Source organism: Carcharhinus amblyrhynchos, chromosome 34 (assembly GCF_965287045.1).
Source record: "Carcharhinus amblyrhynchos chromosome 34, sCarAmb.v2.hapA, whole genome shotgun sequence".
NCBI classification, from domain to species: Eukaryota; Metazoa; Chordata; class Chondrichthyes; order Carcharhiniformes; family Carcharhinidae; genus Carcharhinus; species Carcharhinus amblyrhynchos.
Genome location: NC_137357.1, coordinates 2,644,450 through 2,656,803, shown reverse-complemented (window position 1 = coordinate 2,656,803; position 12,354 = coordinate 2,644,450). Strand labels below are relative to the sequence as shown.

The following is a 12,354-nucleotide window of genomic DNA, read 5'->3' as shown; positions in this document are numbered from 1 at the left end:
CGTACCTTCTGGCTGTTAGCCGCAGCGATTATTTTAGATTCCCCTTATTTTGGACAGAATACAGACACTGACAGAGCTAACAGCCAGAAGAGGAATGATAACTCACCCAGATGAATCATAAAATCATAGAATCTGTACCGTGCAGAAGGAGGCCATTTGGACCATCGAGCCTGTGCCAACACTATCACACCTAGCCCCTATCCCTGTAACCCCGCATATTTACTCTACTAATCCCCATTCCCCCATGAAACTAGGGTCAATTTAGCACAGGCAATCAATCCAACCTGCTCATCTTTTGGACTGTGGGAGGAAAGCAGAGGAAGCCCACGCAGACACGGGGAGAATGCGCAGACTCCACACAGACAATGACCCAAAGCCAGGAATTGAACCCGGGTCCCTGGCGCTGAAAGGTAGCAGTGCTAACCACTGTGCCACCTCAATTCATAGAGATTTGTTACCCATCTCTAACTGAGTGACTTGCAAGGCCACATCAACGGGCAGTTGAGAGTCAACCACATTGCTCTGGAGTCACACGTAGACCAGACCAGGTGAGGATGGCAGATTTCCTTCCCTGAAGGACATTAGTGAACGAGATGGGTTTTTCCGACAATCGACAGTGGTTTCATGGTCATCAGTAGATTCTTAACTCCAGGCTTTTTTTTATTGAATTCAAGTTCCACCATCTGCTGTGGTGTGAATCGAACCCAGGTCCTCAGAACATTAGCCGTGTTTAATTAATAGTCTAGCGATAATAACATGAGGCCATTGCCTCTCCTAAATCAGAGGCCATGGATGAATGCTTTGGGGATATGAGTTCAAAATAGGTGGGGAATTTAAATTGAAGTAAGTGATAAATCCGGAATAAGATATTGGTCTCAATGATAGTGAAGGACTAATGGATCATCATAAAACCCATCTGGTTCACTAATGTCCTTTAGGGAAGGAAATTTGTCCTTCTTACCCTGGTCTGGCCTACATAAGAATCCAGAGCCACAACAATGTGGTTTTATTGTGAACTACCCTCTGAAATGGCCAAGCAAGCCATGGTGAGATAATTTTCATTGTTGCAACTCAGCCAAGCATTCATAATAACATCATAGCAACCCCTGGGGAAATTACAGCAAAGTCTTGAACCCATCTTCCCCCCCATATCCTTCGATTCCTTTGGCCCCAAGAGCTACATATAATTCCTTTTTGAAATCACACAAAGTGGGGAAGAAAGTTTAAAGTTTATTTATTTGTCAGAAGTAGGCTTATATTAACATTGCGATGAAGTTACTGTCAAAATCACCCTAGTTGCCACACTCCTGTTCGAGGGTGAATTTAGCATTTAACCAGCACCTTTCTCGCACTGAGAGGGGAAACCGGAATGCTTGGAGGAGACCCATAGAGACATGGGGAGAATGTGCTGACTCCGCACAGACAGTGACCCGAGGCTGGAATTAAACCCAGGTCCCTGGTGCTGTGAGGCAGCAGTGCTAACCGCCGTGCCGTTTAACAAAAATGTAACCGCTGCCACTCAGAATCATTGTGCAAGTGGAGAGTGAAAGGGTTAATTGGCTCAATCCTAATCCTGTTACAGATTAGCACTGCTGCCTCACAGTGCCAGGGACCCGGGTTCGATTCCCGGCTTGGCTCCCTGTCTGTGTGGAGTTTGCACATTCTCCACATGTCTGCATGGATTTCCTCTAGGTGCTCCTGTTTCATCCCACAGTCCAAAAGACATGCCGGTTAGATCCTAAAGTCTCCCTCAGTGTACCTGAACAGGTGCCGGAGTGTGGCAACTAGGGAATTTTCTCAGTAACTTCATTGCAACGTTAATGTAAGCCGACTTTGATGCAAATAAACAAACTAAAATAAACCTTCCTCTCACCCAAAAGCTATCATTTGACCGTTCCTCTCTGGGCCCTGTAATTCAGGCAATATTGTATCCACATCGCGAGTGTCCCTTTTGTGTGAAAAAAAATCAAGTTGGAACCAACGTGTTTGACAAAGAACTTAATTTAATGAAAAAAAAGATTGAATGTATCCCCCAATACAGCAATAAATTAATGAGGGAGATAAATAATAAATACTTAAAATACTAAATAATCACTTCTCAAAACATAACAGTTACATTCAAATAAAATAACAAGATATACTTAAAATATTAAATAATCACTTCTCAAAACATAACAGTTACATTCAAATGAAATAATAATAAATGCTTAAAATATTAAATAATCACTTCTCAAAACATAACAGTTACATTCAAATAAAATAACAAGATATACTTAAAATATTAAATAATCACTTCTCAAAACATAACAGTTACATTCAAATGAAATAATAATAAATACTTAAAATATTAAATAATCACTTCTCAAAACATAACAGTTACATTCAAATAGAATAATAATAAATACTTAAAATACTAAATAATCACTTCTCAAAACATAACAGTTACATTCAAATAAAATAACAATAAATACTTAAAATATTAAATAATCACTTCTCAAAAGACACGTTATACTCAAAACAAAATAACGTCAAAATAAAACAGTTGCAAATATTGCCACTGAATTTGTTTTGTTCCATAAATTATTTTCAGTTGATCTGTGATCACATAACAGTTTGATTTGCCCCCATTTGACTCAAATGGGTTTGGAATACTGTACTTAGTACATACACACACTCTCTCTAAACCAACTCTTTGTGATTTGGGTTGTGAATGGCTCTGGGACTGAGAGGCTCTCAGTCGGAGGTAAAGATGGTGATCCTTTGGTGGTTCTCCTTCACATCCAGTTCGACAGGCTGTCTGTTCTTCCTGGAGGTACTGAGGTACCAGCCCGGGTACATGGCCGATTCCAGCTCAAAATGGCCCCCAGCGCCGGAGACTTTCTTAAAGAACACAAAACGCAGCAAATCGGTGGTGCTGCTGATGTTCTGCAACTTCCTGTCCCACTTCTGTGAACGAGAGCAAAGAACGTGTTTTTAGTTTTGAGTTCATTGATTCGCATGGCAAGTAAGGCTGCCATTAACGCCGCAATCACTAGGCTGATACCGGAGTTGAGGGGGTTGAGCTGTGAGGAGAGGCTGAATAAACTAGGCTTGTACTCGTTAGAGTTTAGAAGAATGAGGGGAGATCTCATTGAGACGTACAAGATGATGAACGGGATGGATAGGATAGAGGTGGAGAGGCTCTTCCCACTCAGAAAGGACAGTAGGACTAGGGGGCACAGCCTCAAGATAAGGGGGGTGTAGTTTAGAACGGAGTTGAGGAGGAACTTCTTCACTCAAAGGGTGGTGAATCTCTGGAATTCTCTGCCCGTTGAAGTGGTGGAGGCTGCCTCGCTAAATATATTTAAGACGCGGGTTGATAGGTTTTTGGTAGGCAAGTGGATTAAGGGTTATGGGGAGAGGGCAGGAAAGTGGAACTGAGCCACGACAGATCAGCCATGATCTTATTGAATGGCGGGGCAGGCTCGAAGGGCTAGATGGCCTACTCCTGCTCCTATTTCTTATGTTCTTATGCAATGAAGTTACTGTGAAAAATCCCCTAGTCGCCACACTCCTGTTGTGGTTACACTGAGGGAGAAGTTAGCACTGAACCAGCACGTCTTTCGGACTGTGGGAGGAAACCGGAGCACCTGGAGGAAACCCACGCAGACACGGGGAGAATGTGCAGACCCCTCACAGAGTGACCCAGGATGGGAATCAAACTCGGGTTCCTGGCACTGTGAGGTGGCAGTGCTAACCACTGCGCCGCGAGCCATCAACCCCGAAGTTAACCGAGTGAACCCTCACCTCCAATTGCACCGTGGGTCTGTCTTCTGGCCCCGCGCAAGACAGGAAGAGATTCTGGCTGCTGATTGAGAACACGACGGGCAGATTGTCCTCATTGCTTGGAGTTGTCTTGTAGTACTTCACCTCCAACTGGACTGTAAATCAAAGCAGCATCATGTTAGAACAGCAGGCAACGCCCATAGGCAGCAAGGTGAAGAGACACAATGTGGCTACCAGGATTTCAACTGGGCCAGTGCTTTCCAGCTATCAGATCGTAGAATCCCTGCCGAAAGAGGCCATTTGGCCCATCGAACCTGCACCGACAACAAAACCTGCCCAATCCCCCATGACCCCCTGACACTAAAGGGCAATTTAGCATGGCCAATCCACCTAATTTCACATCTTTGGACACTAAGGGGCAATTTAGCATGGCCAATCCACCTAATTTCACATCTTTGGACACTAAGGGGCAATTTAGCATGGCCAATCCACCTAATTTCACATCTTTGGACACTAAAGGGCAATTTAGCATGGCCAATTCACCAACCCTGCACCCGCTTGGAGTGTGGGAGGAAACCGGAGCACCCGGAGGAAACCCATGCAGATATGGGGAGAACGTGCAGGCTCCACACAGACAGTGGTCCGAGTCTGGAATTGAACCCGGGTTGCTAGCGCTGTGAGGCAGCAGTGCTGACCACTGTGCCATCGCGCCCGCTCCGTGCAGACCAGATGGTTCAAGGTAATTGAACCAGTGGCAGGGACAGTAGAATTAGCCTCAGCTGTGCCAAGGACACCAGTCGTGCTCTATATCCTGACACCCACCCATTAGGCTTGGCGTACCCACCTGCATCCTTCGGTTGTTGCAAAGACATGGCCAGGAGTTGGAGATTCTCCGAGAGGATCAGGGATCGGTCGCGATCGTCTTTCATCTGTTGGCGTTCGCTGGCCATGAGGCGGTAAGTACAGGCAACTCTTTTCACATCATCGTAGCTGATGCAGGTGACAGATTCTGTGGGCAAAAAAGCCAGACTGTTTACTCACTGTCCCCGAGGAAGAGGGTTAATAATCTGGACAAATGTGAGGTAATGCATTTTGGAAGGTGTTGCACAAATGGGAAATATACAGTAAATGGCAGAACCCTTAAGAGTATTGATAGGCAGAGGGATCTGGGCGTACAGGTACACAGGTCACTGAAAGTGGCAACGCAGGTGGAGAAGGTAGTCAAGAAAGCGTACGGCAATGCTTGCCTTCATCGACCGGGGCACTGAGTTTAAAAATTGGCAAGTCACGTTGCAGCTTTATAGAACCTTAGTGAGGCTGCACTTGGAATATAGTGTTCAATTCTGGTCGCCACACTACCAGAAGGATGTGGAGAGGGTACAGAAAAGATTTACCAGGATGTTGCCTGGTATGGAGGGTATTAGCCACAAGGAGAGGTTGGAGAAACTTGGCTTGTTCTCACTGGAGTGACGGAGGTTGAGGGGGAGACCTGATAGAAGTCTAGAAGATTATGAGGGGCATGGAGAGAGTGGATAGTCAGAAGCTTTTTCCCAGGTGGAAGAGTCAGTTACTCGGGGGACAGAGGTTTAAGGTGCGAGGGGCAAGGTTTAAAGGAGATGTCCGAGGCAGATTTTTTACACAGAGGGTGGTGGGTGCCTGGAATTAGCTGTCGGGGGAGGTAGTGGAAGAGGATACGATAGTGACTTTTAAGGGGCACCCAGACGAATACATGAATAGGATGGGAATAGAGGGATATGGTCCCCGGAAGGGTAGGGAGATTTAGTGGGACAGCATGGTCAGGGTAGGCTTGGAGGGCTGAAGGACCTGTTCCTGTGCTGTAATTTTCTTTGTTCGAACAGAAAATTAGATCTCGGAGCGTCGCTTTCCCTTTAAGATCTGACGCTGGGATGGGTTGGGTTCGGTGCCCAGTCTGCAGGTTACTTCCCCCCGGAGCTCAGGGACACCGCTGGCAAGGAGCAGTGGTGCTGCCACATTGGTCAACAGGAGTTATACCCACCACCCACCCCACCCTCCTGCGCAACTCCCCCCTCATCCCCAAACCTAGTGATTTGCCCGTCGGTGCGAAGGAAGAGAGAAAAGGGTGATACTTCTTACCTTCCAGGACGGCGTCAAAGTTCCCCAGCAAGTCAGTGTCGGCGAAAGGGGCGCCATCGTACTCCCAGCCCTCGCTGGAGGGGTGCCTCAGTTTACCCCTGAACTTCTCCACTGCCAAGACCAGCATGATGGCGCGCTCCAGCGAGAGGCTGGCGCTGCCCACCGCGCTGATGGCCGAGGAGGTGCCGGAGATTTTGAGCTGGTAGCTCCCTCGCTCGGCCTGGCACCAGCCGCCGTCCACCTGCGTTGGGTCGGGGTTGAAGATCTGGGAGCTCTGTGGAAAGGAGAGAACAGAGTCAGATTACAGCCGGGCTGCGGAAGGACAAAGCTCCCCAATCCCTTTTTGCCTCATTGTTAAATATTCATGAGTGGAACGTTGTTGGGGGGCGTCTGGGCCAGCGTTCATTACCCATCCCTAATTGGACCTGAACTGAGTGTCTCACTCGGCCATTTCCAGAGGGGCCATTTAAGAGTCAACCACATTGCTGTGGCTCTGGAGTCATGTGTAGGCCAGACCGGGGTAAGGATGGCAGATTTCCTTCCCTAAAGGACATATGGGCTACACGGTAGCACAGTGGTTAGCACTGCTGCCTCACAGCACCAGGGACCCGGGTTCGATTCCCAGCTTGGGTTACTGTCTGTGCGAAGTTTGCACGTTCTCCCCGTCTCTGCGTGGGTTTCCTCCGGGTGCTCCGGTTTCCTCCCACACTCCAAAGATGTGCGCGTTAGGGGGATTGGCCATGGTAAATTGCCTCTTAGTGTGCCAGGTTGTGTGGGTTGGGGGGATTAGCGGGGTAATTACATGCAGGATATGGGGATAGGATGTGGATAAGATGTTCTATCGGAGTGAGCTAGTACGGACTCGATGGGCTGAATGGGCTGCTTCTGCACTTTTGGGTTCTGTGCTCAGAAGTTGACTAGCCCCAAAACCACATTGCTCCCTCTTCTCAATCTCAGCCCGAGGTGTATCCAGGGAGGAGAAATGCTTACCTTACTGTGGGGGCTGGCAGTCGGGGAGGTGAGACCAGAATCCTTTTTATGTTTGACACTGAAGGTTCTGCGGAGAGAGCAATAATCACAGTCAGTTTGTAGGAAAGAACTGAAGTGGTGTTGAGAGAGAGAGAGAGAGAGAGACTGAGGGGGGGAGAGAGATTGAGAGACTGATGGAGAGAAAGAGAGACTGAGAGGGAAAGACTGAGAAAGAGAGAGAGAGAGACATATGGAGACACAAAGGGAGAGGAAGAGATATATCGGCGCAGAGAGGGAGTGAGAGAGTTTTAGAGAGAGCGAGAGAGACATGGGGTGAGAGAGTGATATAGGGACAGAGAGACGGGGGAGAGAAAGTGAGAGAGAGCGAGAGATCGAGAGACACAGAGATAGAGTGAGGGAGATAGAGAGATATAATGAGAGAGGAAGAGATAGAGAGACAGAGATAGAGAGATCACTGAGTTCAGGGTTTAAGGTTAAATGAGATGATGATATTACCTGCGAGGTTCATTCTCAACCATTGGAATGGTCACAACTCCACCCTCAGTCCTCATATCTGGTGTGTGTACAGTGATTAGGAAGTTCTCAGTAGTTTGCTGTTGTATCGCTGTGTCGCTCTGTACAACCAGTCCTCAAACCCTCTTTTTATGTCTTTCCACAAGCTCCTCCTCCGCCCCACTGGACTGGCTGCTTCCTTTGTGTTTGGAAATTTTATGATTGCGTGATGTGTAATGAGAAGTTCCACTTCGTGGAGCGCCCCAAAATTAACCCTCTGTCTGCTGGGCACGATAGCACAGGTGTCAGCACTGCTGCCTGACAGAGCCAGGGACCCAGGTTCGATTCCTGGCCTCGGGTCACTGTCTGTGCGGAGGCTGCACATTCTCCCCGTGTCTGCGTGGGTTTCCTCCGGGTGCTCCGGTTTCCTCCCACAGTCCAAAAGAAGTGCTGGTTCGGTGCCAAATTCTCCCTCGGTGTAACCGGAACAGGAGTGTGGCGACTAGGGGAATTTCACAGTCACTTCATTGCGATGTTAATGTCAGCCTAGTTGTGACACTAATAAATAAATAAAAGTTTAAAAAAGCACTGAAACAATTTTAAAAAATAAAGCATTCTTGTCATTGCTGATCTCTGGCTGCCGTTTTAACATCTTAATGTAATGTTTTGAGGATCACAAGACAATCCTGTGAACCTAACTAATCCAACACCTACACTCCCTGTCCCTCTCGCTCGCCTGCTGAAATCTGCACAGCTTGTCTTCCGACAAATCAGTTCACACATTTCCATTTGTAATATGTCGCTTTCCGAGTGTTAAGAATCACTGAATCCCTACAGTGCAGAAGGAGGCCATTTGGTCCATCTGCATCACCTATTCCCCAGGCTTACTCGACAATCCTGTTAACCTAAGGGGCAATTTAGCATGGCCAATCCACTTAACCTGCACATCTTTGGATACTAAGGGGCAATTTAGCACAGGCAATCCATCTGACCTGCACATTTTCAGAGCGTGGGAGGAAACCGGAGCACCCAGAGGAAACCCACGCAGACACGGGGAGAACCTGCAGACTACACACATTGACCCAAGCCGGGAATCGAACCCGGATCTTTGGCGCTGTGAGGCAGCAATTCCAAACACTGTGCCACCGTGCTGACCCAATTTAGATAGTCTCAGGGACTGTGCCTTGGTAGGAGTGAGGGAAGGCAGAGATGTCAGATAATCAATAACACAACCTGAGGCAGGGTCAGGAGATTTGCTATATATACACAGCGAGTTATTGTCTGACAATTTTTGCCTGTTAGATTTATGGCAGCTGATCCAATAATATCTTTCAAAAGGCAATTGGATCAGGATTTAAAAAGGCAAAGTGATTGCGGTTAGAGGGAAGGAGTGGGGTGAATTTAATCACTTTTGCAATGACACACAGGCCTCCATCGATGTTGTGTGCATTTCTGCTTTTTTTTAGTTAATAAACTAAACCTAAAGCCAAAAAGTGGGAGACACAAAGAGGAACAGTTGTACAGACTGACGAGTGGGCAGCATGGTGGCATAGTGGTTAGCACTGCTGCTTCACTGGAGTTGGGTTCAATTCCAGCCTCGGGTCACTGTCTGTGTGGAGACAGCACATTCCCCCCGTGTCTGCGTGGGTTTCCTCCGGGTGCCCTGGTTCCACGACAGATGTGCAAGTTAGGTGAATTGGCCATGTTAGATTGCCCCTTAGTGTCCAAAGATGTGCAGGTTAGGAGGATTGGCTGTGCTAAATTGCCCCTTAGTGGCAGGGAGTCTAGCTATGGTGAATACAGGGGCTTATGGGGATAGGATCTGGGTGATTTGTGGTAGGTGTAGACTTGATGGGCTGAATGGCCTCCTTCTGCACTGTAGGGATTCTATTCTGTGAGAGGAGGGGCTTATTTAAGACAACATTCCCTGAAGCCTTAATTTGGGATGACACAGGCCTGGAAAAGTGTTTCTCGCACACACAGTGATGTTCTTTTGAAACATGCGAACAATTCAGCCATCTAACCCAGAACTATGTAGCCCAGTATCGCTGAACGAGCTCTGGTTTCAACTGTGCACAAAGCATTCGGCGTCTCAACTTCCTTTCACTGTGCCCCGGGGGTGGGGGAATCTGTGGGCACGCTACTTCCCTATGAACTCAGCAATCTCACACAAAACTAATGTTCTCAGCTAGCACTGTGGAACTTTGCACCACACTTTTCCGAGGGAGTTGGGGTTTTAATGAACATTACAGAGGCCCACGTTGGGATCCGTTTGCTAAAAGAGGTTCTTTGAATTGAAAACTGGGCCCAGCGTGTAAGAGGAGACTGATGTGACATTAAATCACAGAATCCCTACAGCATAGAGGGAGGCCATTCAGCCCATCAAATCTGTACCGACCTTCCGACACAGCGTCCCACCCATGCCCTATCCTGTAGCCCCACGAATTTGCCACTAATGCCCCCAGACTCACACATCTTTGGACACTAAGGTGCAATTTCACATGGCCAATCCACCTAACCTGCACATCTTTGGACACTGAGGGACAATTTAGCATGGCTAATGCACCTAACCTGCACATCTTTGGGCACTAAGAGCCAGTTTAGCATGGCCAATCCCCCTAACCTACACATCTTTGGACACTAAGGGACAATTTAGCGTGGCTAATGCACCTAACCTGCACATCTTTGGGCACTAAGAGCCAATTTAGCATGGCCAATCCACCTAACCTACACATCTTTGGACACTAAGGGGCAATTTAGCATGGCCAATCCACCTAACCTGCACATCTTTGGACAAGGGCAATCTAGATGTTCAGGTTAGGTGGATTGGCCATGCTTAATTGCCCCTTAGTGTCCAAAGATATGTAGGTTAGGTGGATTGGCCTTGTTAAATTGCCCTTGAGTGTCCCAGGATGTGTGAGTTCGGGGTATTAGTGGGTGAAATACCTGGGTAACAGGGAGAGGGCCTGGGTGGGAAGCTTGCCGGAAAGTTGATGCAGACCCGATGGGCTGAACGGCCTCCTTGTGCACTGTAGGGATTCTGCGATGGTGTGGTAATTGTGATAGTGCGGCAGTGTATTAGTGCTGCATGTCTGACTGTGCCCTGGGTCCGGGAGTGGAACTTGAACCTCTGTGATTGGCCCAACTCATTCGTTACTAGTTCAAATGTGGGTCAGCAGTGTGAAAGAGTTAATGACCGTCCTGCTTCACTCTGTGTTGATGTGGAGATGCCGGTGTTGGACTGGGGTAAACACAGTAAAAGTCTCACAACACCAGGTTAAAGTCCAACCGGTTTATTTGGTAGTACGAGCCATTTACGTTTGGTGTTTACTACTAGATAAACCTGTTGGATGTTACCGTGCCGTTGAAACTTCTCACTCTGTGTTCACAGACCTCGTTCTGCATCCCAATGTGATGATCACACTGCTCCGAAACCTGCTCCTCTCTCGGTTGAGAGTTTCAGCTGGAGTTTTTCCAGCCCTTGTGTTCCACCCTCTGGAGGAATCACATTCTCCTTTGATTTGGTTTTGATTTGATTTATTATTGTCACGTATATTGGGATACAGTGAAAAGTATTGTTTGATTTATTATTGTCACATGTAATGGGATACAGTGAAAAGTATTGTTTGATTTATTATTGTCACGTGTACTGGGATGCAGTGAAAAGTATTGTTTGATTTATTATTGTCACGTATATTGGGATACAGTGAAAAGTATTGTTTGATTTATTATTGTCACGTGTACCGGGATAGAGTGAAAAGTATTGTTTGATTTATTATTGTCATGTATATTGGGATACAATGCAAAGTATTGTTTGATTTATTATTGTCACGTGTACCGGGATACAGTGAAAAGTATTGTTTGATTTATTATTGTCACATGTACTGGGATACAGTGAAAAGTATTGTTTGATTTATTATTGTCACGTGTACCGGGATACAGTGAAAAGTATTGTTTGATTTATTATTGTCACGTGTACTGGGATACGGTGAAAAGTATTGTTTGATTTATTATTGTCACGTGTATTGCGATACAGTGAAAAGTATTGTTTGATTTATTATTATCACATGTACTGGGATACAGTGAAAAGTATTGTTTGATTTATTATTGTCACGTGTACTGCGACACAGTGAAAAGTATTGATTCTTGCACACTATACAATCAAAGCATATCGCTCATAGAGTACATAGGGGAGAAGGAAAGGAGAGAGTACAGAATGTAATGTTACAGTCATAGCTAGGGTGTAGTGAAAGATCAGCTTAATATAAGGTATGTCCATTCAAAAGTCTGACAACAGCAGGGAAGAAGCTGTTCTTGGTATGTGACTTCAAACTTTTGTATCTTTTTCCTGATGGAAGAAGGTGGAATAGAGAATTTCCGGAGTGTGTGGGGTCTTTAATTATACTGGCTGCTTTTCCTGAGGCAGTGGGAAATATAGACAGAGCCAATGGATGGGAGGCTGGTTTGTGTGATGGATTGGGCTACGTTCACGACCTTTTGTAGTTTCTTGTGGTCTTGGGCAGAGCAGGAGCCCATACCAAGCTGTGTTGCAAACAGAAGGAATGCTTTCTATGGTGCATCTGTAAAAATTGCTGCGAGTTGTAGCTGACATGCCAAATTTCCTTAGTCTTCTGAGAAAGTACAGGCGTTGGTGGGCTTTCTTCACTATAGTGTCAACATGGAGGGACCAGGACAGGTTGGTGATGTGGACCTAAAAACCTGAAGCTTTTGAGCATTTGTACTTTGTTCCCATTGATGTAGACAGGGGCACGTTCTCCTTTACGCTTCCTGAAGTCGATAACAATCTCCTTTGTTTTACTGACATTGAAGGGGAGATTATTGTTGTGAGGCCATTCGTACCTTCTGGCTGTTAGCCGCAGCGATTATTTTAGATTCCCCTTATTTTGGACAGAATACAGACACTGACAGAGCTAACAGCCGGAAGAGGAATGATAACTCACCCAGATGAATCATAAAATCATAGAATCTGAA

General features: G+C 46.5%; 2 protein-coding genes across 2 annotated transcripts in view; one reads left to right on the top strand and one right to left on the bottom strand.

Annotated features, from left to right (window-relative positions):
* Positions 1-2,656: 2,656 nt before the first annotated feature.
* Positions 2,657-7,458, bottom strand: LOC145361342 (interleukin-1 beta-like). The gene is made up of 6 exons (XM_080217012.1): positions 7,366-7,458; positions 6,871-6,937; positions 5,881-6,154; positions 4,610-4,774; positions 3,787-3,920; positions 2,657-2,946 (listed from the first exon to the last, which is right to left on the bottom strand). Exons 1-6 carry the CDS (start codon positions 7,419-7,421, stop codon positions 2,734-2,736), a joined length of 909 nt encoding a protein of 302 aa, XP_080073138.1. The 5' UTR covers positions 7,422-7,458; the 3' UTR covers positions 2,657-2,733.
* The window catches only part of LOC145361341 (uncharacterized), a 126,303-nt gene continuing 118,587 nt past the window's right edge, over positions 4,639-12,354 (top strand). Inside the window, exon 1 of the mRNA XM_080217009.1 lies at positions 4,639-4,721. The gene's annotated coding sequence lies outside the window, so the exon portion shown is untranslated. The remainder of the gene's footprint in view (positions 4,722-12,354) is intronic.

What these genes read in the sequence shown, in the direction of transcription:
- LOC145361342 (XM_080217012.1), bottom strand. Translation starts at nt 7,421, where the DNA reads ATGAGGACTGAGGGTGGAGTTGTGACCATTCCAATGGTTGAGAATGAA. An exon ending in GTTGAGAATGAACCTCGCAG is followed by an intron (nt 6,938 to 7,365) that starts GTAATATCATCA and finishes CTCTCTCCGCAG; the next exon opens with AACCTTCAGTGTCAAACATA. An exon ending in GACCCACGGTGCAATTGGAG is followed by an intron (nt 2,947 to 3,786) that starts GTGAGGGTTCAC and finishes TCTCGTTCACAG; the next exon opens with AAGTGGGACAGGAAGTTGCA.